Source organism: Corvus cornix, chromosome 1A (assembly GCF_000738735.6).
Source record: "Corvus cornix cornix isolate S_Up_H32 chromosome 1A, ASM73873v5, whole genome shotgun sequence".
Classification (NCBI taxonomy): Eukaryota; Metazoa; Chordata; class Aves; order Passeriformes; family Corvidae; genus Corvus; species Corvus cornix.
This window is the reverse complement of record NC_047057.1, coordinates 32,225,653-32,249,964: the sequence shown is the minus strand read 5'-3', so window position 1 is coordinate 32,249,964 and position 24,312 is coordinate 32,225,653. Positions and strand designations below refer to the sequence as shown.

At 41.3% G+C, this 24,312-nt stretch overlaps 1 protein-coding gene and 1 long non-coding RNA gene across 3 annotated transcripts in view; one reads left to right on the top strand and one right to left on the bottom strand.

The window, feature by feature from the left end:
- Window positions 1-24,312, top strand: part of PPM1H (protein phosphatase, Mg2+/Mn2+ dependent 1H) — a 134,419-nt gene that overhangs the window by 52,668 nt on the left and 57,439 nt on the right. For both annotated transcript variants that reach the window (XM_039570524.1, XM_039570523.1), the window contains exons 2-4: window positions 7,707-7,875; window positions 16,563-16,907; window positions 23,871-23,983. In XM_039570524.1, coding sequence (XP_039426458.1) covers window positions 7,707-7,875; window positions 16,563-16,907; window positions 23,871-23,983 — 627 coding nt within the window. The remainder of the gene's footprint in view (window positions 1-7,706; window positions 7,876-16,562; window positions 16,908-23,870; window positions 23,984-24,312) is intronic.
- Window positions 164-21,406, bottom strand: LOC120411874. The gene is made up of 3 exons (XR_005604422.1): window positions 21,307-21,406; window positions 15,982-16,154; window positions 164-1,483 (listed from the first exon to the last, which is right to left on the bottom strand). It is a non-coding gene; the product is annotated as an uncharacterized LOC120411874 (long non-coding RNA).

Sequence of the window (24,312 nt, the reverse complement as noted above, 5' to 3'; positions counted from 1 at the left end):
ATGAGAGATCATTTTTTGTTGTTGTTGAAAGCTTGGACCAGTTTTGCATAAGCCATTTATCTTGATTTCTCTTAACCCTGAAGCTGAGACTGCGGTCTACAGCATCATAATCTAAAGATGTGGGATTTACTGCATTACTTTAAACACACAACTTGCTTCACTGTAAGCATAAGGAGAACTTTTATTTGCATGTAATTGGCATTTCTGTAAGGAAGAAAGGGTTTATTTTAGATGTGCTTTCAAAAGTAGAACTTTGGGAAGGAAACTGGGGAGGAGGGGGAAGTAGTCTTTTGTTTTCTTCATGCATCCTTGTCATGTGCAGACACTCATTTAAAAGTCTAGAAGAAAACAAAAATATTTTAATTCAAATTAAGCTTTTGGTTGGGGTTTTGCATAGTAGTAGTAGTTGGTGGTGTAGTAGTAATGGTAGTGTTGAGCTTGTAGACAGAGTGAGTATTTCTGAGGCCCAGATGCCCCTTGCTGTAGTGATTAGGGGCAGGTTGATTTTCCCTGCCTTTTCATCATTTTAACTAGAGTGATTCTGTATTTCTGTCACATAACTCTGTGGGGACAAATGAACCTCATAGGCAACCATTTTAACAGACTGTGTCTCAACTGTGGTACCCTCCTTATGAGGGAAGCTCATGGTCAAGACTATATTCAGCCTCACAGGCAGAAGGTGGTGTACAGCTCATGGGAACAACCAAGTGGCTACTTTTCCTTTGCATTAGAGGGAAAGGAGTGGCAGAACTTTGGTTCCCATCTTGAATGTGAGTTTTAGGAGAGATCCAGAGATGTTTTTAATCAAAAAAGCAGCTCATAACTACTGTCCAGTGATGTGTTTCTTGGTGTGCAGTCAAAAATCAAGTATTGCTCATCTGAACTTTCAGGATCACCCTTAAAGGTTATGACAGCGAAATCACATGTGATAAAATGACTGTGAACAAAATAAAGAAGTTACTGTCAGGATGTGATTTCTTTAGACTGAACCAGGTGCCTCAATTTCAAGAGTTGCCAGTCCTAATGTGCAAAGTCACAGGCACTATTCACACATGGCTAATGAGACATGGTAAAGGATATTCCTGTAGAAAGGGTCCATTTCTTTTCACTACAGTTTAGGGTTTTCTTAATGCTTTCTGCTTCAATTTGAAGCTGAAAACTTATCACACCAGCCAAAACTACTAAGCATTATCAACAACATAATAACGTTGTAACATAATAACGTAATGAGGGAACATACTATAATGTAATAACGTAAGGTAAGGTTTATCAACAACAAAAATCTAGAAAAATCTAATAATGCATAAAAATCTCAATGTTTTTGTGTGAATATACTCATCTGCAGGCTGACTTCACCAGATTGAATGTGCCCTATTCATATAAGAAGCATAATTTGAAGAACTTTCAAGGCAACTTCTTCCTGAATACCGTGGAAAAAAGTTCAGGCCCATTTTCTGCAGATTAGCAGGGTTTGAGAACTTAACTGTTGGAGAGAAGAAGAAAAAGGTCTAAGTTAGTGAAAACTGGGCTAGAAGGACACTGGCCAACACAAAGTTGTTTATTCTTATTGTCTTTTGGATCTCTTGCTTATACTTCAGCAAGCGTTGAACAGCCAGGCTGTTACTCTAGTTAGAGTTACTCAAAGTTAATCTAAATATGCATGGTGAACAGTCTGACCTGGCATTCTCTGCAATTTCAATGTGCTTTGTGGGAAATAAATGGTGGTTCTCTTACAGTGTCAAATTAATCTTTGCTTTTGCAACCTCTTCTTACCCCATTCTGATAGCTAGTACAGAAGGAGTGAGGAAGAAGAATCTGGCAAGTAGTATTGCCAGCTGTGGCTGAGGTTGCTCAGCTCTGAAGTGAGATCATGCTTAACCACCTTTGTATCCCACTGGTCTGGCTCAGCATCTGCTCGGGGATTACTGTCCCTTGGTTTTCTTCTGCAGTACCTGCATGCTAATTATCAAAAAGAGCTTTTTCTCCCTGTGTGGTGGTCATAGAGCTTTCTCATTCCTGCAGTAACCTACAACTATTTTGTTCCTTGTAGTCACTTAGTATTTAATCTTTTTTTGGAAAGGGTAGCTGGATGATGTGCTGCACTGTAGCATTTTGGGAAGTCCATACAAATAACATCAGAGTAGACCCTTCCAAGATGTCATTGACTTCAGTCCAAAGACAAGCTGTGTTACCAGGTTATGATCATTTGCACTGCCCTTGTGATAAATTTCCGGCATAAGTGGTATTCTACTTTTATACTTTGCCTATTTTCATCCCATATTTAGTCGTTATTATCTTGATGAGTGTCACAGCTTCTAGCTGGGCCTTAAAGTGAACTTGGCCTAGTATACCAGTGTAATTGCTGGTAGGAGAAACCATATTTTCACAGGACATCATTGCAAGATTTTATGGCTAAATATTCACTTCTTCCTTGGTTAATAAAATGAAAGTTTTATTTAGCCCCATAGATTTAGAGAACCGATTCAGGGTTGGCTTCAATTTCTGCCCACAGTGGACAATACTAGTGAGTGCTTTGGTTTTGACGTGCACAATGTGACAGTTACAATAATGAATGAATGGAACTGTTTAGGCTGCTTGAAAAGCTGCCTTTCATCTGAGGGAGGAGGTGAACAGCTAGAAGGAAATCTCTTTCAAGTTGATTCCCAGTGCAGAAATAAATCTTATGTGGGTGAAAGGGAGGAAACAGACACCTACCTGGAAATCTAAGACTGTAAGTGAGATGTCACAGAAAAAAGCAGTGACATCTACTTACATGCTAATCCATTGGGGGGGGGGGGGAAGTGGGAGGGGAAAGTAAAGCCAGCAACACTTATGTGAAAGTTGGTTTTTTTATGGGATCTTTAATCTTCATTCTAAGACTGTTGAAATTATAACACAAAACTGTTAGGAACATGTTGTCTATAGGTATGGTATTCATTTGTCTGGGTTACTTCTGTGTTATTTGGGTTGGATGCAAGCTCTTGCCATGCAGTTGTGGAGGGGCGTGTGTGCGCCACAGCTGGAAAGAGGAGAGGCTGGCTGTAGCTCCTGTGATCGGGGGAGAGAAGGGCTTTGTGCTTCCTGATGAATTGATTCATTCAGAGTCAAAACAACTACAGGTGTCCACTGCTAGTCTGAAACCCCAGAGGAGGGTAGAATTGAAAATTGCAGCGTACAACAAGCTGCCTATGGATATATCCTCTTTTTTTCTAGCTCCGCTTTTCTTTCTAACCTGTAGGGAGGGGACACAGAACTTTTGCATTTGTATGGGATTAATATTTGTGGAGCAAATGAGCACAGGTTCCCCAAGTAAAGACATCATGTAGGGCACTTTACAAGCAATGTTCCTTTACTGCAGCTTGTAGACTGTTTGAAGCTTTTGTTGTGGGCTATATTTTGCTCCAGGCAGGTAAGGCAACTTCATTGAGGTTTTTTTTTGGTGGGTAAAACTTTCCTGCTACAACACAGCTTGGAATTTTGGCTGATTACAACTTAATGTAATATCAAAGAGCGTGGTATAGGAAGGACTAAAACACCCAAAGAGTTTATGTATTGGTATTGATGAAAAAAACCTAGAGGGATAAATAGAGATACTTCAAAAGATTGAAGCCATCTTTTTTGTTTGTGGGTTTTTGTTTGCTTGTGGTTTGTTTTGGGTTGTTTTGGGGTTTTTTTTGAAACTACTATCAAAGCCTGTTTTGGATTTGTTCACCAGGCCTGTTCTGGTTCTCTTAAGATAAACTTAGGGGTTTGCAATCAGTGATCTTGTCACAGGACTTTAAGCTCTGCTTGTGGAATGAAGAATAGAAGAACAGTGTGACCTGCATTTCCATTCAGTCAGATGGGCTTTGGGGTCTCCTGAGATACCAGCAGAATGCTAACTGTGAGCCAGACAAACTAGCTGGCTCCTGTCTGGTGGATTTGCTTTTAGCTGAGGACATGTTTCAGATTAAGCCCCATAAAATACAGAAGTGTCCATAAATGTTGATGCAGACACTTCAACTGTGACCAAACCCCACCATCTGACTGTGCAGGCTTCAGGAAGCTCCTGTTTGGGAAGTGGGATAGGTTTTTATTAGCACCACTATACCTTGAACTAAACCTTAGGATTACTTATTACTGAGAAATGCATTTGACACAGTAGAGACAATGAATTCTGTAGAAAGAGGGGCTTCTGATCCAAATTAGGTACATTATTTAAGTTGAGCATTGCAAAAGATTGGATAGGAGATATATGGATATTGGAGGAGAGGAGGGAAAGGATGGAAAGCAATTGATCATCAATAGGTTTAATCAGTGTCTTGAAAAATTTGGGGAGAACAAAAGGAGGAATTCACTTGAAAATGTGTGTCTAAGTAAGCTAGAGAATTATGTAGGCCTCAGTTGTCTTTTAATTAATTTTAAACTATTTTCTTCTCTGCATTAGTATTAATATTAATGGTAAAATGGAATTGAAATGATCAGAGGTGTTTTATCTCATTTTGGTCACTTTACTGGTGGATAACTTATAACTTAAATTAGACAGAAAAAGATATGAAGGGGCAATCTTTGGAAGCTGAGGCACTTCATCTGTGGAAGTAAGGGCAGATTTTTCCATAAAAAATTCCAGAGGTCTAATTAAGAGTTACCTTTTAGAGATATTCATATCTTGTTAGTTCTGCTTTGTTATTTGTATAAGCAGCTTAGATGTGATTTTTGTTCTGATGAGTTGCAGTCTGGGAGAACAAGGAAGAAAGACAGCAGTGAAATCAGCATTGGAAAGCTGGTTGAAAGAATTGCCTGGAGGAGGGATTTGGGAAATTGCAGAAAGAAAAGCATCTCAAAAGTCAGCAAAGACAGAGCTGTTTGAAGCTGAGTAGATGTTACCAGCTTCTGTGCTTGGCATCAGGCACCAACGCATAGTTCAGGCTTTGAGATTAAAAATCACAGGGCTTCACTGCAGCCGTTTTCCAGGGTTTGCCTATGAGATGGGATGTGAGAGTAGAAGAGTGCCTGTGTCAGGCTAAGGGGCAGCTTTTGGTATCTAGACCCTGTATTACCTGGTAGGATCCGTAAGCACCATTTTTACATTATGACAAATCCAGGCCTTCACAGAGAATAAAATATGCTTAATCCTCTGATGAAGAAAGAAAAACTGGAGTTCTGGGAGAGACAGTTGATTTCTTGGATGAAATGCATTGTTCAGAGCCCCACTCCTCCCTCCTCAATACACTGACATCCCAACTCCCATGTCTACTCAGTATTCAGTCTTGCCAGGTTCCTTTTGATCACATCCTCTTCTAGCAAGGTGCTTGGTATGCAATTTCAGCTCCCGGTGTTATGTGGTAGCTGAATGTCAAGCCAGCCTGTTGGGTCACTTTGTTCTCATAGTCTTTCTAATGTATTCATGCCTTGACAAATTTTCTTGGTAAGAGCTTTATAAAATGGTAATATTGTACATAACTTGACATGTCATTAAACATCAGAACATCTTCCACCACACAAGTCCTGAAGTCCATCACTAAGCTCAGAAACCGGAGCTACTCCAAGAGTTCAATGACTTTCATAAGGAACAGTAAGTGGCAGGAAAGTAGTGATTTTTGTAAGGAGTAACTTTTGTCTCTCACTTGTCTTTTTTAAAATGGGATTGAAAACAGCAGCATCAGTAAGGAGACTGGTTGGCTAAACTGAATATTGATTAGTTCCTGATATGTTAAAACTACACTTTCTCTGCTGCTGCAGTATTTTAATCATGTTTGTGGCATTTCAAACTGAAAGCTGATTTAATTGCTTTGGTATTTCTGGTTTTGTCATGTGTGTTGTGTGTTCTTCCCCCCCATTTCTGAATATATACTTCTAGTTTTCCTAATGTCAAGAAAATGAGAGTTTTCAGACTCTGCATCTCAGTATTTCATCTGCAATTGCCCAAAGGTTAAGCACTACAGGGGATGAGTGGTTAAACTGCTCACAAGGGCCTTGCAACTAATTCCTCTCTCTGCTCTGTGTGTTTTGCAAAATAGTTTTATCCACAATTAGTGTTTAGTTACAAGACATACTTGCAAACAAATAGTGGTATTGTGCATACAGATAGACTGCAATGTGTGGCATTTAGCACTGTAAGGAAGCTTCCCATTTCTGAAAGCAGATAATTGCAGGGGATGTACATTTTCTTTTTTAAAAAGACTGTTTTTTCTGTTCAAAGGCAGGAATACTCATTTGCGTGTCACAGCATCATATTGCTCCTTGAAAGTCAAAAGAATGTATTATCTTCAAGCAAGTATCATCTGATACAGACTTGACATTTCAGCAAGAGCAGGCAAGCTGGGGTCCCCTTCAAGCCTTCCTTTTGTTTTTGTTTTCATTTCAACAACCTTTAGCAAGTATTTTCCTATTGTGTAAAGTTTTACTGTAATGAAAACATTAGAGATCAAGAAGTCAAGTATGTCTTGAACTTGCCATCAGGACTATGATGTGCCTTCAAGCTGTTTTAGTTTCTGGGGAGGCAGCAGTTATTTCTAAAGACACTGTGTGCCTGATGCGAAACTCTGTGTTTGTCCAGTAGTGGAAATACTGTCTCTGAGTATCGGTCAACTTGTTGACCCAAACCTTGCAGTAGAAAGGAGTGGGTGGATAGTGTTTGTGCAAGAACGCATGCTTGCATCCAAGTCATGGTGTCTTTGCTTGGTTGGAACAAGACATCATCCCAGCTTGCACAGGTTTTCCCCATGTGACTGTCGGTTGATGCAAAATTGGTCAGTTTGTGATAAGATTCTCATGTAGAAGGTGGAAAATGTGTTTGAGCTTGACTGTTCTGAGATTGATGATAGTAACCACAGTATTTTGGATAACACAGACTTCTGATTAAGATTTTAAAAACTTGGTGGAATAGCTGTTATTTCAGCCTCATCACTGATCAAAGGAAGGAAGCTGTGGTACAAGTCTCAGGATACCTTTGGCTGTTTAAAGCTTGTACTGAGCTCTTAGTGCTGGTTTTTGCATGCCTGCAGCTCAGTGCAAATCTTCTGTTTTCTACAGGGCAGATGGGACAGATGGTTTGAGGTAGGCTTCTGGGGGCAGGGGGTTACGTTGTGCGGTACTAGAGGGATGTATTTAGTATGCATCGCTCTATCACTGTGGTACAAGCAAGCTTGACTTGCCTGTCAGAGACAAAGTCTTTCCTTCATATTTGTGTCATAGCATTTCTAATATATGCCATTTGAACAGACTGCCTTTAGCAGTAACGGCTTTGTAGTTTTATAGCAGGTATTTTGTTTGTGCAAAGACTTGGAACTTGACAGAATGCACACTCTTAGCCAGCAGATTCATTATTTATAGCAGAGGGTGACAAGTAGAAAAGCAAATGGGGGTCTCATGTTTCAGCTGGGAGGCATACGTGTTATCAACTTCATCCATAAAGTAGTCTCTTGTAAGAAAAGGTATGGTATGCCTAGGGGTAAAATATGCTCATGGCACCCTTGGTTCTTATTCACATAGTTCTGCAGAAAATGCTTGTTATGTCATGCGTGTGTACGGAAATAAGCAAGTATGCCCGTGTGTATGTTTGTATCTGTGTAAGGCAGTCAGGTATTTTAATTCAGTCAGGACTTGCAACACTGCTGGTCTCTGGTTCCCTACATCTCGAGTCACATTATGAGATACAGATGGGGGCTTCTGTGCTTTGCTAATCTGGTCTTTGTTTTCTTTGTTTTGTTTTGCTTTTTTCTTAGGGTAATAAATGCAGGGAAGAGCACGCACAATGAAGATCAAGCCAGCTGTGAAGTCCTCTTTGTCAAGAAAAAAGCTGGAGGCAGTAATTCTACGCCAAACAAGAACTCTTCAACAAAACGGAGGTCATCACTGCCCAATGGAGAAGGTCTCCAGCTGAAAGACAATTCAGTAAGCAAATTTCTGTATCTTGTCAGTGGAGAAATACAAAATAAATACAAAAGGATTGTGAGAATATGACACTAAAGGGTGTTTTCTGAATATTTCATATATTTTCTTTACCTCTTACTAATTATCCCTGTTTAAATGCAGAACACTTCACTGGATTTTTCTTAGCTCTGATATTTAATTTTTTGCATTGAAAAATGCTCCTTGCATCTAAGATATTTTAGTTTAAAGATGGGCAAGGGGATGCTCCTGGATTTTTCTTTTTGTTTCATTTCCGAAATATAATGTTGAGAAATTTGAAGATGATGAAAGGGCTGGAGCACAGCACAGCCTGTGAAGACAGGCTGTGAGTTGGGATTGTTCAGCCTGAAGAAGAGAGGCCTCCAAGGAGCCATTGGACTAGTGATCCAGTACCTAAAGGGAGTTGGAGAGGGACTTTTTTCAAGGGCCTGTAGTGACAGGACAAGGAGTAAGGACTTCAAACTAATAGAGGATTTAGATTAGATATTAGGCAGAAATTCTTCGCTGTGAAGGTGGTGAGGCATTTAAACCATTTGCCCAGAGAAGTTTGGCCAGGTTGGATGAGGCTTTGAGCATCTTACACCTAGTGCAAGGTGTTCCTGCCAATGGCAGAGGGGTTGGAACTAGATCATCTTTAAGGTATCTTTGATCCCAAACCATTCTATGGTTTTATAATTTACACAGATGCCTCATGGTGCCACAAAAACACAGGTCAACCTCCATCTGCTCTTTCTAAGTTTCTGCACTGTCTTGTAGGCACACTTCCACTACATGGAGCTCTGTGGACACTGCGTTAGGAGCTTTTTTCCCCTGTGCCTACACGGGGCTCAGATAAAGACCTATATGAACCATATAGTCTGTTAAAATGGGTCTTATATCTAAGCCACTAAACCACATCTTCAGCCAATGTTGGAAAGATACCTGTGTTCTCTAATTTAATGAACTACTAAAGCAGGAGAATCTTTTGGTTTATGCAGGTAGGGCAAGGTCATCCAGCACACAGAATTCAGTGATTTTTGCAGACTATAGCTTCTCTCATTTGTGTGAAGTCTGACGTATGTCATACACTTGTTACTGGCAATCATCTGCTATTCTTCATCTGTCTTGTTTCCTGACTGGCTAATTACTTCATCTGCTCTTTAAGCATGAGCTCAGCCTCCAGCAGTGATTGATAGTGTATGTTCAATTCCAGCATTTCACCATGTAATACTAAATGCCCTGTCTGAATATTTGAGTCAGACAATGTGGATATGCTGCATTCCTGCTGCTGGAGAAGATACGTTGTCCCTAAGCAATAATTAATTTTTCAGTGGACTGTAAGTAGCCTTTCTTGGTGGTTTGAGGTTTTTTTGTTGGTTGGTGTGTATGTCTGTTTTAAATCACATGGTGATTAGCAGCCTGCTTTGGCTTCTCTCCCAGAATTCCATGGCTTAGTACACCTGATGGCTGCAGGGTTCATTGGGGTCCTGAGGAACAAGCATTCCTCTTGTACTGTGTCCCTCCCCACCTCTTGTTCCTCCAGTTCTGTTTCATACTTCATTATTGTTGCAACATTTTCAAACTGACAGATTCTCAGGGTTTGGAAATGTCCCTGTTCTTTCCTCTTCAAAACCTTTTTTTAAATCACATTTCAGTTTCTGTGTGCTGGTATTCCTCATTGTATTCAGACAGTCATGATTTCTTTTTTCAAGTACATTTTTGCAAACTCCTGGATAAAGAATAATGCCCCAAACTTGCTGGGACTAAGCGTTCTGCATACAGTCATGCAAGGCAAAACAGAATTTGTTTTAATAAGCTGTGGTTTTAAAAGTCTTTTCTACGAAGTCCATGCAACTGCCTGCTGTTGGTTCAGGAAGGTGCTTGGTTTCAGGAGTGTATTTAACTTTTGTATGTATTAATTATGTTTAATGAAGCCACATTTGGCCACAGTACTTGTTTGTATATAGAAAACACAACAAGATAAGCACCAGTGTCCTTGGTCCAGGTGATGGGTTTGTTTGACACTAAGACTATCACTGTGCCATGCACACAGGCACACTGCAAAGACCTTCGTGCACACACCAGCCTGGGTACACACATCTTGATGCCGTGCGGAGATACGAGGTTTGGTCTCATGCCACGGTTAAGTTCCAGACTTACTGTGTGAGATATGTGGTCAAGTGCCTCTGTGTCTGGGATGTGGGTGAATGTAACTGGGCTAAATTTGCCTGCTTTTGTGTATTTTGGGGGCTTGCATGGGACATAAAAATCTTTGTAGCATTGTTTCACAAAGCCCAATTAACTTCCAGTATCAAAAGCTTCTCAGGAGCAAAAGCCATGCACTGCATGGTTAATCAACTTCCTCAGAAGGAACTTTTTTCCAACTCTTGCATAGTTAATAAGATTAGATTGCATTAAAATACAGGGATCTAAAATAGTTTTGTTACTGGAAAGGCATCTTACCTAACCTTGATGTTATCCATTGTTACAGTTGTAGTACTGTTATAGCAATGTAGTGGTAGAGTTAGTTGTTTAGAGTTGTTTTTAAAAGCGGTTCTTTTTATCCATTTGAAATTTCATGATTGTCGGTAAATACCTCCTCAGTAAATATCTGCTTACACAGTGTTTATGAGAAGTCTCATGGAATGTTCTAATTTTTCTTTCTCTCTTCACTAGTGTATTTCCTAGTTTGATTCTGCATCTTTCATCTTGATTTTGAAACAGCCACTCCCTTTCAAGTTTCTTGAGAGAAACAATTTTGTTTCAAATCTTCTGTTCTTGATTCTATTTCTGACATATTTTGACCAGAAAGGAGGATAACATCTAAAGTCAGGAGCCAGCTGTTCCATATAATAGAGTATACTGTTTTCTAGTTATTTGTTGTCTTGTTCTTTATATGTTCTCTTCTTATCGACAGATTTACTTCTGTTTTCTACATGGCACTGGCATAAGTGCTGTCACACTCATTATTTAGTTGTGGAAAACCTATGTTATTAGACCACAGCTTGTGTATTTAAATTTGTAGTATATTTTCCCAAAACAGGCATCCTGGAGAAAGTTTTCTACTAGAGGGCAGTCTTACACTAGCAGTTAGTAGGATTTTTTTCCTTGCTACATCTTTTGTTGGTTGAATATATCTAAAAAGGCAGGGGGGGAAAGCTCATTTCTATGATGTGTCATATTTTGTTTTCATATTTTTATACTGTGAGGTATAATACCCCTCAAATAACACTGTTGGCAAATATTTTTTAAGGAGTGTATGAATTTTGTGTTAAATGTGATGAGGGTGCAACTTAATTTGTGTGAATAAAATTTAGAAATACTGACTTTAGGCACTACAGTGAACGATAGACTATCATCCCAGGAAATACTTAGTAAGAAAGCCAGAGATTAAATACTGTAAATGCCTCATAGGGAAATCCCACTGTAACACACAATCTGAAATTGTCTCTATGTGGTGAACCACTTTTGCAGAAATACTGAAGGAAAAAGAAATGAGGGAAGTTTATGGAAAGGAAAGAGTTCTGTTCTTGTTCTGTTTTTCAAAGTGTGGAGCACAAGGGAAATAGGTACTGAAACTGTCTCTTCATTTAAGAGTCCTTTTCAACATCCTCAGATTTTTCTTTTTTTCCACAGAACCTTTGAGAGTGCCACATACCATCTTTGTTTTATCCTGCTTTTTGGGAAGTTTATGAAACATCAGCTACATCTGAGACTGTGTGATTATTTTTGTTTAATGCTAACCATCAATCCAGCCCTGTGCTTTGACAAAGTAGCATAGGGGAGTTGGAGATCCATGTGTTGTCCACACAAGTTGAGTGCCACTATCATGGACTCTCCAGAGCTTCCAGAGGTGGAAAGGAGGGGGTGGTAGGCCAGAAATGCAGAAGCGAACATTTCTTTAACGCCAACACACAAACAAATCCCAGGAACTCTATTAAATAGCATAAACATGGTTTTCTTCTTGAAAGGGTGGGTAATAAAATCAGCAGAGCAGTGAAAGGAAAGAATCTTTAAATTCAACCCTAATTAAGTAATTCTCTCCCCTTCTCCCCCACCCCACTCCACTGCTGCTTGATTAATCGTATCTGCTGTCGGTCCCCATTCAAGAACATTCATGTTAAATTGCACATCTTTTTCACTGTTTTTAAATGCCTTTAACTATGGTGTACCTTCATGATGAATGCCAAAAACCATCAGCAAGCAAAATGGAAATCCTGTGCCAGGATATTGTCATAGTGACGATCAGGCTAAAGGACTTAATGTGATGCATTATTAATTGTCATTGTAATGTGAGGATATATAATTACTAATTCTGTAGTTTTCTATGCCACAAATCTGGGATGGTCTATATGTTTTGTGTGACACAAGGCTGGTAGCCTACCACAGGCAGCTGAACATATCGCTGGTAACATGAGGAGGCTTTTCTCTGAGGATTAGGGTGGCAATTGCTGGCCCAGTTCAGATTTTATGAGAACTCAAGTTGCTCTCTTATGTGTTTCGAGAGTGTAGTTCATATCTGGAACAATAATAGTCAGGGTAGGTTGTAGTTTCCAGAATAAATCTTTAGTGGCAACATGATTTATTTGCCTGTTTGGAAGTAGCTCCGTAACAACAGTCTGAAGGTTTGCAATGTAAGACTACTGTCTAGCTTACCTGAAAAGCATGTCCCAAATTGATCACTAGGTATTGCTAAGGTTTTTCCTTTTTTTTTTTTTCTTCATATCATTGAGCTCAAACTATGTGTATATATATATGCAATTTCTCTCATGATTTCTCGTCGGTTGCTTGACCCAAAACTTTGCATGTCTTAATTATATTTTACAATTGCAAAACCCAGGAGACTGCTGAACCTTCCTGAAAGCTAGGTCAGCAGTTGAGGAGCCTGAAGCTTATTAAATTTCCTAGTACATTCTGGGAATTAATTGTAAGGTCAGTGCAGTGAAGGATTTGTTTTCTCTTCATGTTTCTGTTAGCTATTCAGCCTGTTGTTAGGTTGGAATCTTTTGAATGAAAATCTAAAATAAATCACTGTGGTGACTGACCACAGTCCTATTTGAGGACTCTGCCTAGTTAAAAGAAGAAATGAAGATTGGTATTTGAAAGACAACTTTTGGCAGAATACTGCCAGTGCTAATAAAAATAGATGTCTTGTTCTCAGAGTTTGCAGAATGTCAGTTCTTTTCAGGAAGAAGTTCAAGCTCCCAAATGTAAAAGAGAGAGAACAGCAATGCATATGCACACCAAAATAGGTAATTGGTTGGTGGCTGCAGAGGTCGTCTCAGCTGTGAGAGGAAAAGCAAGGACCTTTCTGTGCATTTTGCCTCATCTGCATGCCCTGACTGCTGGCCCTTGTTTGTTCTCTGAGTCATTGCTTTAATTACATCATATTTTTAATTCTCATTGAATTGGTGTGGTTTTGGGGAATTAATTTCTTTCAAATAGAGGAGCTGGTTTTATTCTTAGGGTGGGGAAAACGAGTTTGTTTTTTTCTTCGGTTTTTTTAGACAGCTAATAGGTTGTCTGTGGTTTTCCTCTTTGCTAGGTGAAAAGTAAATGAAGCTTTGTAGGAATACACAGAAGTTTTTCAAGACTAATATTTAGGTTACAGTAATGCCTGCAGATCCCAGCTGAAGTCAAGGCCCTAGAGCATCTCACACAGAATGTGTGTATGAGAGCAGCATTATGGTAGTCATCTCCCCTGAGTGCTTAGAATACAGACTTTCCCGTTATCTAGGGTGCTTCTGCTGTTGCTAGGGAGAAATAAATCTACTTTGGAATGAGATGAGCATAGTCTGAAAATGCAGGAGTTTTTCTGTCTGCCCAGCATAAGGGCAATTTAGAGAACTATCCTGGAGGTGGGTAGTGTAGATGTCTGAACTTAGCTGAACTGGTAGCAACGTCCTCTTTGTACAAGAATTACAAGTCCAAAAAGCGCAAGATTAGTGAACCACCACAGCTGATGTGACCATGCCACAGTGACATGTGTCAGTGACAGTCTGAGAATACAGCTCTGGCCCATGTGAACTTCTTTGTCCAAATTTGTGCCACCCATTGGCTTAGAGGAAATAAGTGGTAACATTTCAATTTCAGGTTTTGTCATGGGCTATTGTTCATTTATTGCTTTAAAGTGTCCCAGTCTCCTCTTTATTTAACTCCCAGACTTACATGAGGCTTGTTCAGTGTAGGACATATCCGGAGTTGAGATCATAATTATGAGAGTAAATTGTGTTAATAACTGTTCTCCTTTATCTTCTGAAAAGCTGTAACACAGACTTTTCCGGGGGTTTGCTTTGGAGAACTTAAGAAAATGGAGTGTGGGTCAAGCTTGTTCTCAATTGTAAGTTTCTGTTCCAGTTTGGGGGCAGGGGGAGAACAATGATAAAGTATCTTCTTCCTTTTGGTGGAAGGTAAAATATTTCAATCTCAATCAGAGTTGAAATGCCTTGGGGTTTTTTCCCCCCAAAGACAGCACATTTCCAAAGGAGTAGCAACTTTAAAGGACATGAGGACAAAAAATGTGGAAGCATTATACATGGTGCATCATAACATGGAGTTTGGCCAGGGAGACAAACTCTTAAGAAAAGAATGGGAGCAGAAGTGGTTTGATACACAATTCCCAGGAGGCACAGTGTTGTCATTTTGAATAGTTTCAGTTTTGAGCTGAAATACTTTCACTTTGGAAAACTTGCTTCTGTTGGCAAAATACTTTACATTTTACATGAATAGCAATCTATTTATACAAGCAGGTTTTTAAATTGCTAATCCTGTTAGCCATTAAAAATTACTTATGCAGAATTTTATAGCCAACTGTTGTAAGAACTTGGAGAGATTCTGAGCCCAGAGCAAGGTAGTACAACTGCCAATCCTGCCTTCAGGGGGAAGTTTCACAACAGGTTTTTTTATGAATTTACCAGGCTGGATAAGTGGGGGGAAGAGAGGAATGGGGCAGGGGGGGAGGGGGTGTCTGGCTAAGGAGCTGTGTTCAGAAATGTGGACACTTGTTGGTTTTTCCAGGAACCACTAGGATGTATCCTGTGTGATCCTTACTGTGGTAAGTAAACAGTACTTTAGGACAATACTCCCTTATCACAGCATTTCAGTAATGAAGTGAAGAATGCGTGAGAGACTGATGAATTCCTCCTCTCGGAGGAGCTCTCTGCTGTATGGATGACTATGCTGTTGATGCATTGGTTAAGAATATGTTTGAACTTTACCACATCAGCAATGCTGTATGCAAAAAAAAACCACCTCGACTTTTATCCAATTTTATGATCATGGCACCTTAGTGGAGCAGCTGGAACAGCAGAAAGAGATTCTGAGCTCAATGGAGCAGCTGGAACAGCAGCCCTGAGATTCTGAGTAAAAGGAGTTGCAGTTCACAGCCCTGTCCATAAATTTGGAATAGGCAGTGCTTTGGGCATGAGGTGCTGAGATGTACGTGGTACCTAGACTTTATGCTGATCTGTAGTGTAAAGGAGCAGTGTTCAGGTGAACAAAACAAATCATGTCTGTCATCCTAAATTAGACCACAGTCAGTGCGACATGCATATGTAATTTTGAGGTTCTTTGACTACAGTGAGATCTAGGTTATGCTTTCTTATTACGAGGTATTTTACGATATTATAGCCTCGTTCCTGTCCCTTGCAAAATTGTTTCTTTCTAAATCTGTATTAGTCCACCCACATCTGACTTGCAAGGCAGCCCCACTAACAGCTGTTTCTCCATAGCTGGGAGAAGGTGCAGGATTAAAAGAAACGGAGGGGAAACAAGAGACAGGAAAGACTCTTTCCCCATACTGCTGCCTGATATGCTGTCATGCAAAGATGGGTATCATCACGCCTTAAGTGCTTACCCGAGGATTGCTAGGTGAACTTCTCTTCCCCAAAAAAGCTGAGGTTATTAAGATTATGGCTCCTTGGTATCTTCCAGGCATATTGGAGCTTGTGATGCCCAGAGCTACTTTGCTTCCAGCCCTGGGTTAATGCCCTGTCTAAGTGATAGGTACCCCACCATCTCCAGTACTATACAGGAAACTTTTTAGGGGAGTGTGAAGAACTAGGCAGTCAACATAGAGGCTAGAACAAAATGAAGTGCAGCTGATCCCACCTGTGTCTGTCATCCTCGAGGACCTCTGTGCAGGTGCTGTTTCCTGGGCTGGCACGGGCAGGGAAAGCCTGAGTCGTCCCATCTGCCAGCATGGATGGACCTTATCTACCAGTTGTGGAAGTAGGGTTCACATCTTGTTGCTGGATGTCAAACTGAGGTCCTTTGTCTCATGCCTAGTAAAAAAAAAGAAGGTCTGTCACAAAAGTATCAGGTGCTGTTTTGTGTAGAATTCTGGTCTTTTGTGGTGGTAGGTCTATCATATATTCAAATGCTATTCTACAACCTATGATGGCTGTAAGATAAGAAAGATTTTAAGTTCAACCTTTTTTTTTCTTGGACTTTTTTTTAAGAGGTTAAGGAAAAGAAAAAAACATGGTGGGGATGTGTGGTAAAAATACGCATTTCTTCTTTCTACCGGAGTTGTACTGACACTGGGTATTTCTGCATTTCAGAAAGAATGTAGCCTCTGGGAAAGTTATCTGTGTTTCACCTGCTGCCTCTGTGCCACCAGTCACCCTGCTCACAACTGTGTGACAATGACTATTTCTTTTCCTTCCTTTTCTCCCCTCTTGCTTCTCCAGGACACAGATGGGATCAACCTGTACTACTGGTCCCTGTTTGATGGACACGCTGGGTCAGGGGCAGCTGTGGTCGCTTCCAAACTGCTGCAGCACCATATCCTGGGGCAGCTGCAGGAGATTGTGGACATCCTGAGGAACACAGCCGTCCTCCCGCCCACCTGCCTGGGAGAGGAGCCTGACAACCCATCCACCAACAGCAGGACACTGACACGGGCGGCCTCTCTGCGTGGTGGTGTGGGAGCCCCAGGCTCGCCCAGCACCCCTCCAACACGTTTCTTCACTGAGAAGAAGATCCCACATGAGTGCCTGGTTATTGGGGCCATAGAAAGTGCATTCAAAGAAATGGTATGTATGTCTCAGGGCTATGAAGTCCTTGTTGTTTACATTGAGTCACATGACCTGGAGAAGATGAAGATTTAGATTTTTTCTTTTCTTTTTTTTTTTCCTTTCATTGCTTTAACACCATCTGAGTGTGAACAGAACTGTTTAAGAGCCTCCACAGCTTACCAGGTACCCTGTGAGGCAGGAGCTGCATCTTAACTCCCAGGCAGCATTGTGGCAATGTTTATTAATTACTTGGCATTTAGATGTATGACACTCTTATTTTTAATTTTCTTCTCCCCCTTCTTTAATGAGATAAAGATCAGTATTGCCTTACAGTGCAGATTTCAGCATGGGCAGTTATTATCAGGCTGAATATATGGGCATGCGCTTTACAAAGCCTCGCTGCCCTACCAGAGCAGCAGCAAAGGCTCCCTGTCCAATGACCCGTAGTTCACATTGGTGTTGGAGTAGTCACTGTAGAGTGTCTGCAGCTCTTCAGTGAGGCAGGTTTTGTGGGTGAGTGGGGCATGAAGTACATTCCTACCACCCACTTGTGTACAGCATGAGCAACTGTCAGGAAATCACAACCCTATGGAAACGGAATATCCATCTATTTCCCTATGGAAGCTGATTTTTTTCTCTTCTGTAATTGATGTAGCTCCTCCACATCTTCCCCCTTCACTTCTCCACGTTTTTAAAAGTCATTCTTTTCAGGCAGAGCAAAGGTTTGGCCTGCTAGCGAGTACGTGTGGATCAGGTCTTGGGAGGTCTGATACTGTTCTTGTTTTCTTTTTTAAAATTTTGTTGATGTAGTTTTCAGAAAAGCCTCTTATTTGAAAAGAAGGACTGTGAACTATTCAGTGTTTCCCAGTGGTTTTATTTGTTGTCTGAAAAGAAGTATCTGATCATTGTTTTTCCTGATGTATGTGAATTTTGTTCAGTACATGCATTTAATTAGAGACTGCAATTGTTGTTACAAGTAGTACTTCACTTTGAGTTCTGCATACCAATTATCTTTTGCTGGATTGTTCTTTCTTCCCAAGGATGTGCAGGCAAGCAGATCCACCAACTGGGTTTGGACTTGCAAGTGGGCAGGTGCAGGAGCAGCATTCATGGCCATGGCTTAGGCATACTTCAGTAGGGGGTGTGCGGGCAGATTTATTCACTATGGGTAGTAGGCTCAATTTCTGCTAGATGAAAAGAAAGAGGAGGATGTAGGAAAATCCATTAGTTTAGCACACCTTTTCAGAAAGAGAGGACTAGATTGTTCCCTTTGTTGAGAAATGAGGGAGGAGATGACCATGCCCATCCACTGCACCCTAGTGGGTTCAAAGCATGCTTAAGAGGAACACCAATTTCATGCTTCAGTTGGTGTAATTTTGAGGCCAGAAGAGCGCCAGGCTCTGAGAGCGTGACATGATTCTCTCCTGTTGAAACTGTCTCCAGGTGCAGGAGAGATGAGAAGTGGAGTTTCATGAGACTGGGCAGTGAAGGTAACAGAGCATAGAAGGTCTGTATCAAGTACTCTACCTCTCCTGTGAGAGCAGCATGTGTGGTACCTGTTGCTGCCTTCCTGCATGTGTCTGAGTGATTAGGGCTGTTATTGCTGCCCTGCTTTGTTTTGACTTCACATCTCTGGTAGGTATTCACACAGACGACCATCTCAGCTTATGTTCAGAGATCTGACTGGTTGTGAGGGCTTTTGTGGCTAGAGTATGACACATGCAGAAACCCTGGGTAACTCACTCCAGTTACAGTGTTTAGGTATTCCTTGTATAGCTCATACTAATCTGTTCTCTCTGTTTCTAAACTGAACTAAACAGAACATCTTCCTCCATGTGTCTTTGTTCATTTGCTACAGATCCAATATCTTCATTCCCACTTGCTTTATATTAGAGGGTTGAAGTTCATCATCTGTCTTTGATAAACAAATGAGCACCACAATGCAATGTAATTTCAGCATTAAATTTTACAAGAAATCTTATAAAAATGGTCCAATTAAGGAAAGCAATAGAGAATTGAATTGTATCTACTTTAAGCTCTGGGGTGAATCTTGCCCTTTTAATTGGTTTAGGCGAAAGAGTGTTTTCTTTCATCTGTGTAAGGGAGCAATTCATAAAATCAACACTTCTGTGTCTCATCTGTGCTTGCAATATTTCATCTTCCTCCTGCCTCTGTTTAACTTCCTGATAGCTTATACTCCTTTTAGTCTTTGCATGAAGACTTTGGGCCTCTTCCACAGCACATTGTTTAATCAGCCCTTGTTTGTACTGGAACTGGATGTTGTTGAGTTAGGTCAGTGCAGTCGAGATGTGCAGTGTGTATAAGGGTTTTGTGCCAGCAGAGTGTATCGGTTTACCTGGCACATGGTGAAAGCTCAAGCTTCCTGGACACATTGGCAAACTTCTTGGTGTTTTTTCCTGAAATACCCATTGCTGCAAAGGAGTCTTATGAACCAAGTGAAAATAATGAGTAGATGAAGATACCTTTTTTTAAAGAGTCCAACCTGACAGGTTTATCTAATGATGGCTTTGTCCCCTTTTCCTGGGAGCATTTAGTATACCCTTATTTTTTTCCCCAACTTTCTTTTGAATTCTAGTTAAGATCTCCCTGGTTTTGCCTCAAGTCTCAAATAAAATGCAATTCATGGCTTTCAAAAGGCTTTTAAAAATTATTTTTCCTTCTTTTGGTGTGGTTTTCTTTGGACAGTTCTTGTCTAACAGCTACATGCAGGAAAACCCTGTGGAAAGCTGATACAGATCAAGTCAGTGCCTAACTGAGACATTTAACAATCAAACTGTCCCCATTTTGAAGTATATCTATATGGTGTTTTCTGTGTTGAAACTGGGATTAGCAAGTTTGTGCTGTGTTTTCAGATAATTTAGTGCCCTGTCTAAAAAACAGTAAATGTCAGTAATTGCCAGTATCACAATTGTTCCAGTTAAAAAGAAATAACTAAGCTCAAGTTCTGAAGGTGTCATAAGTCAAATCCTCTCATTTTCATCTGTTGAGTTTTAAAATGTGCATTTATAGATTCAGTTCAAAGGAGCCAGAGGAATGCTTCCAAGTGTAGTTCCATACTGGACAGAAATATCAAATTATAGTCGTTTCCCTGTATTTAACCTTGTATACATGTGTGATGTATGTATTTGCAAGAAAGTTTAAGGGGAGAGAGCACCTGTTGTACACTGAACCCCATTTAATTTTAGATGGGAAAAAATGGCACAGAGCTAGTCTGTGTGATTTATTGGAAGGTATAAATTTGCATTCGTTGTATGATGATTTTCTTCTTTATTGAGATTTTTTGACTTAGAAAAAATCTAGACAGATGCTTTTTCTAGATTGGTGCCATTTTAATCAATTGAACAGTCTTGAGAGAGCGGCATGTGTTGTAATGATTCTCTTTTTTAAAAGTTTCTACTCATATAACCAGTAGAAGTGAGAGTTTAAACCGAATTACAAGCATTTGATATAAAGCATGCCAGGGAGTTAATTTTGTGTGTATGCCTTCTGAAAGGTTTTTTTTTTAAGCAGATACCTAATACTGTTAACGCTACTTTCTGTCATAGCAAGATTGAGATCCTGGAGGAAAAGCCCCTGCTCTGAGGATAAATATAGATGAAAAGAGTGGGGGAAGAGTGTGGCCAGCAGGTTGAGGGAAGTGATCCTCCCCCTCTACTCGGCCCTATTGAGGCCACATCTGAAGTGCTGTGTCCAGTTCTGGGCTCCTCAGTAGAAGAAAGAGAAGAAGTTACTGGAGAGGGTCCAGCGGAGGGCAGCAAAGATGATTGAGGGGCTGGAGCATCTCTCTTACGAGGAGAGGCTGAGGGAGCTGGGCCTGTTTAGTCTGGAGAAGACTGAGAGGGGATCTCATTACTGCACATAAGTATCTCAAAGGCGGGTGTCAAGACAATGGTGCCAGGCTCTTTTCAGTGCTGCCCAGCAACAGGATGAGGAGCAGCGGCCATAAACTAAACCACAGTAAGCTTCCCCTCAACCCGAGGAAGAACTACTTCACACGGAGGGTGGCAGAGCCCTGGAACAGACTGCCCATGGAGGTCATGGAGTCTCCCTCTCTGGAGACATTGCAAATCCACCTGGTTCCTGTAGGTGACGCTGCTTTGGCAGGGGCTCGAGTAGATGGATGATCTCCAGCGGTGCCCGGTGGCGGGGAGGCGGCGGCCGCTGCGCGCAGCGTCCGCCAGGTGGCAGGAGCCGCCCGTGCCGGGGCCAGGCCGGGGCCGGGGCCGGGCTGTGGCCGGCCGGCCCCGCCGTGGCTTCCGAGAGACGGTCACCTCTTGTGGGGACCCTGAGCGTGTGCTCCGGGAGCCCGGCCCGAGCCTCGGGCCAGTCCCGCGGCTGTCCTGCCGCCCCGCCGCTGCCGGGCTCGGTGGCAGAAAGCCGCCCTGCTCGCCCTCACCTGCTCGGTCCGTCGCGGTGTCCTCTGCAGGCTGTGCTCCGCCCTCCCGCATCCAGCACCAGGGAACGGGGACCACGCCTGGGGCAACCCTTGGGAGTATCTGCCACCACATGTCCCGGCGCGGAGGGTTGAGCTTCAATTAAATTGGCTGCTTCTTCGGCAAAAAAAAAAAAAAAAAAAAGGAGCTTGCTCTGAAATAATGGAAAATGAGGAAAGCTTTGTATACACTCTGTCTAGAAGGAGCCCCTTTACACCCGTAAAGGCTTTAGAGGCATTCTGGGGCTTCTGCCCATGTTTGTACTACTTTCCCAGCACTGCTGTTGTAAAGTATTTCATTAAAAGCCGGTGTCTGTACATCAGAATGAATTGGTAGCATTGGTGAGCTTCATTTTATTTTGCTTTATTTCTCCCCCTCAAATCTTGTTGAGTTGTCAGAAAGCCTTGCCCTCTCTCCTTGCCGCTGAAAAAGAAAATGTCAAGCAAAGTATGTAATATCAAATTATACACGGCACTGAATGTACTCTGACAAGTCATGGTAGTAAATTGAAGTTCTAGATGGGAGAGCCCAACGACAGCAATGATTCGAGAAAACCCAGTACACAGATCTAGTTTAAATCAAAGAAATTCTGAAAAAGAGCCCCTAAGGATTATCCATCTTCCCTCCTATAATAGATGCTTCTGAATTCTGCTTATTGCAAGAAATAAATTTTGGTTTAGGCATTCCAGCACTTGCAAAGTGTATGTATGACAGTGCTGAAACCAGATGAGGAATTGCACATTGTTTGAAGGTCTTGGAGGATATTATGAACTGTGGAACTGAAGGGTTCTTAAAATTCCTGCCAGTGCTTGGAAAATCCACTGTAGTATTTGTAAGTTTAAATTATTTTGATGGTTAGAAATGTCGGCTTCCTTTGAACTCTTCAGCTTAATTTAAAAATATATAGAAACCGTGGGGAGGAGAATACAGCTCCATGGCAAGATTAGATAAAAAGGCCTTTATAACAGGCCCATGTCTGTGACCGAAGGTTCTGCAAGATATGATTTATATCTTGGGAGTGTTTTCCTCCTGGTCCTCACCACCATCACCACCCCCGCTTCCCCACCAAAAAGTGTGTGAGTGCAGTAGAACCCGTGTTCCTGTGGCAGCCACGTGCAGTTTCCACACACAGCTGAGGATGGCCCTCTGGGACAGCACCTTGGCACTGTGTTTGTGGCACAAATGGGATGTGCATGCATCGGCCAGTGAGGATCACATTATTTGGGACCAACACTTCAGCCCACCCGCTCAGGACAGCGCCCGAGCGCTGCTGAGCATCCCTACTGCTGCTCCAGGTCACCTTCCTCCCCTGAAATTTGCAGGAGACAAAGCGTGGGACAGGGACCTCTTCAGATTTTCTATCAAATTGCAGCTGTCACGGTTTGCATTTGTTGTAGTGCTTTTCTTCAGATAAATTTAGCTCTGAAATAAAGCTCTAAATTCCATACCTCAAGGCATGAACAATTTGAGCTGTTTGTTGCTCAGTGCAAATATGAAAATGGCTGAAGTATAGGTCTGTGCATATGCACACACACAGAGGCAAACATATATTCATAATAAAAACCACATAAAAGTAGCCAAGGTTTAGCTGGAAAAGATCTGCCAGTACTTGCAATGGTGACGTTAAATGATGCTCCCTGTTTGAATCCAGTGTTACAAGGACAGACCAGTTGGAAATTGGATTTGGTTCTGGACACAGGAAAGAAGGGTAATTTGTAGCATGTTATTACCTGAAACTAAACTACAGACAGCAGAATCTATTCATTGGCATACACTTCAACGTTTGTTTCAAATGTATGCATGAAAGTAGCTTATTTACTTATTTACTCTATGTTCTCCAAGTTTTCTTGAGGCACTGTATGTGTATGTGTATATGTGTGTGTTTATTTATATAATTTTTTCTTTCCAGGACTTTATTGATTGTTGGTGATAAGTATAATTTGTGTCCTCCACTTCTGTGGAGGACTTTTTAATATTTCTTGCACTCAGAATCAGTTTAGCATCCACTCATTCCCCATGTTTCTGAAGGGTAGCCTTGTGGCATGAGTGTATCTTGCTGTTGTTCCTAAAGGCGTATGCCCCACAATCCTAGCATTCCTCTAGGGGACCAGGTATTTATTCATGTTGTAGCTGGTCTCATTAATTATTTGCTGTCTATGTAAAGCACTCTCCAATTATACCACCAGGTACCTGTTGTTAAGCTTCATTTATCTTTGCCTTCATTGTGCTTTTGCCGTCGCAAATTCTCTTGCATCGCTGAGAGATGCTGTTTATTCCCTAGTACCTGATGTTTTACAGTCTCCTGACCTGATTTTCCCAAACATCTTTACAAAAAGTAATAGGTACTCCTCAACTTTCTGTTCTTCTTCCAGCTCGTGTGACCGTAGCTGCAAGAAAAGACAGCCAGTGGGACATACAATTTAATAAAGACTATTGTGTTTTTATTCTTATTGTATTTTTATTATTTCATTTTCTCAAACATTATTTGCAATGCTGTCTTTATAGATCTTGTTCTCTTTTCCCACAGGATTTGCAAATAGAGCGAGAGAGGACCGTGTATAACATTTCTGGTGGCTGCACAGCCCTAGTGGTTGTGTATTTATTGGGGAAGCTTTATGTGGCAAATGCTGGTGATAGCAGGTAAGTGTGTTGTCTCTCCATCTAATCCTTTACCCCAAACTCCCCAGGCCTGGTGTTACCGAGTTCCTTAAAAGCAGCCACTATCACAAGATTCTGTTTCTTGGCTGGACACTTAGCACATCTTGCAGAAATGCATGCAAGTGCCAAGGATAGAGTTCCAGTATCTTGAGCAGTGGTTGCAGTCAGGGAAACTTCTGATCCTGTAGCAGTTTCTGAATGACTTGAGGGTTGCAGAGAAGTGGAAAGGTGCTAAAAAGCCATTGAAACAGAAGAGATGTTGGGCGTGTAGTAGAATTGTGTTGAACACTGACAAGGTGACTGCATCCAGA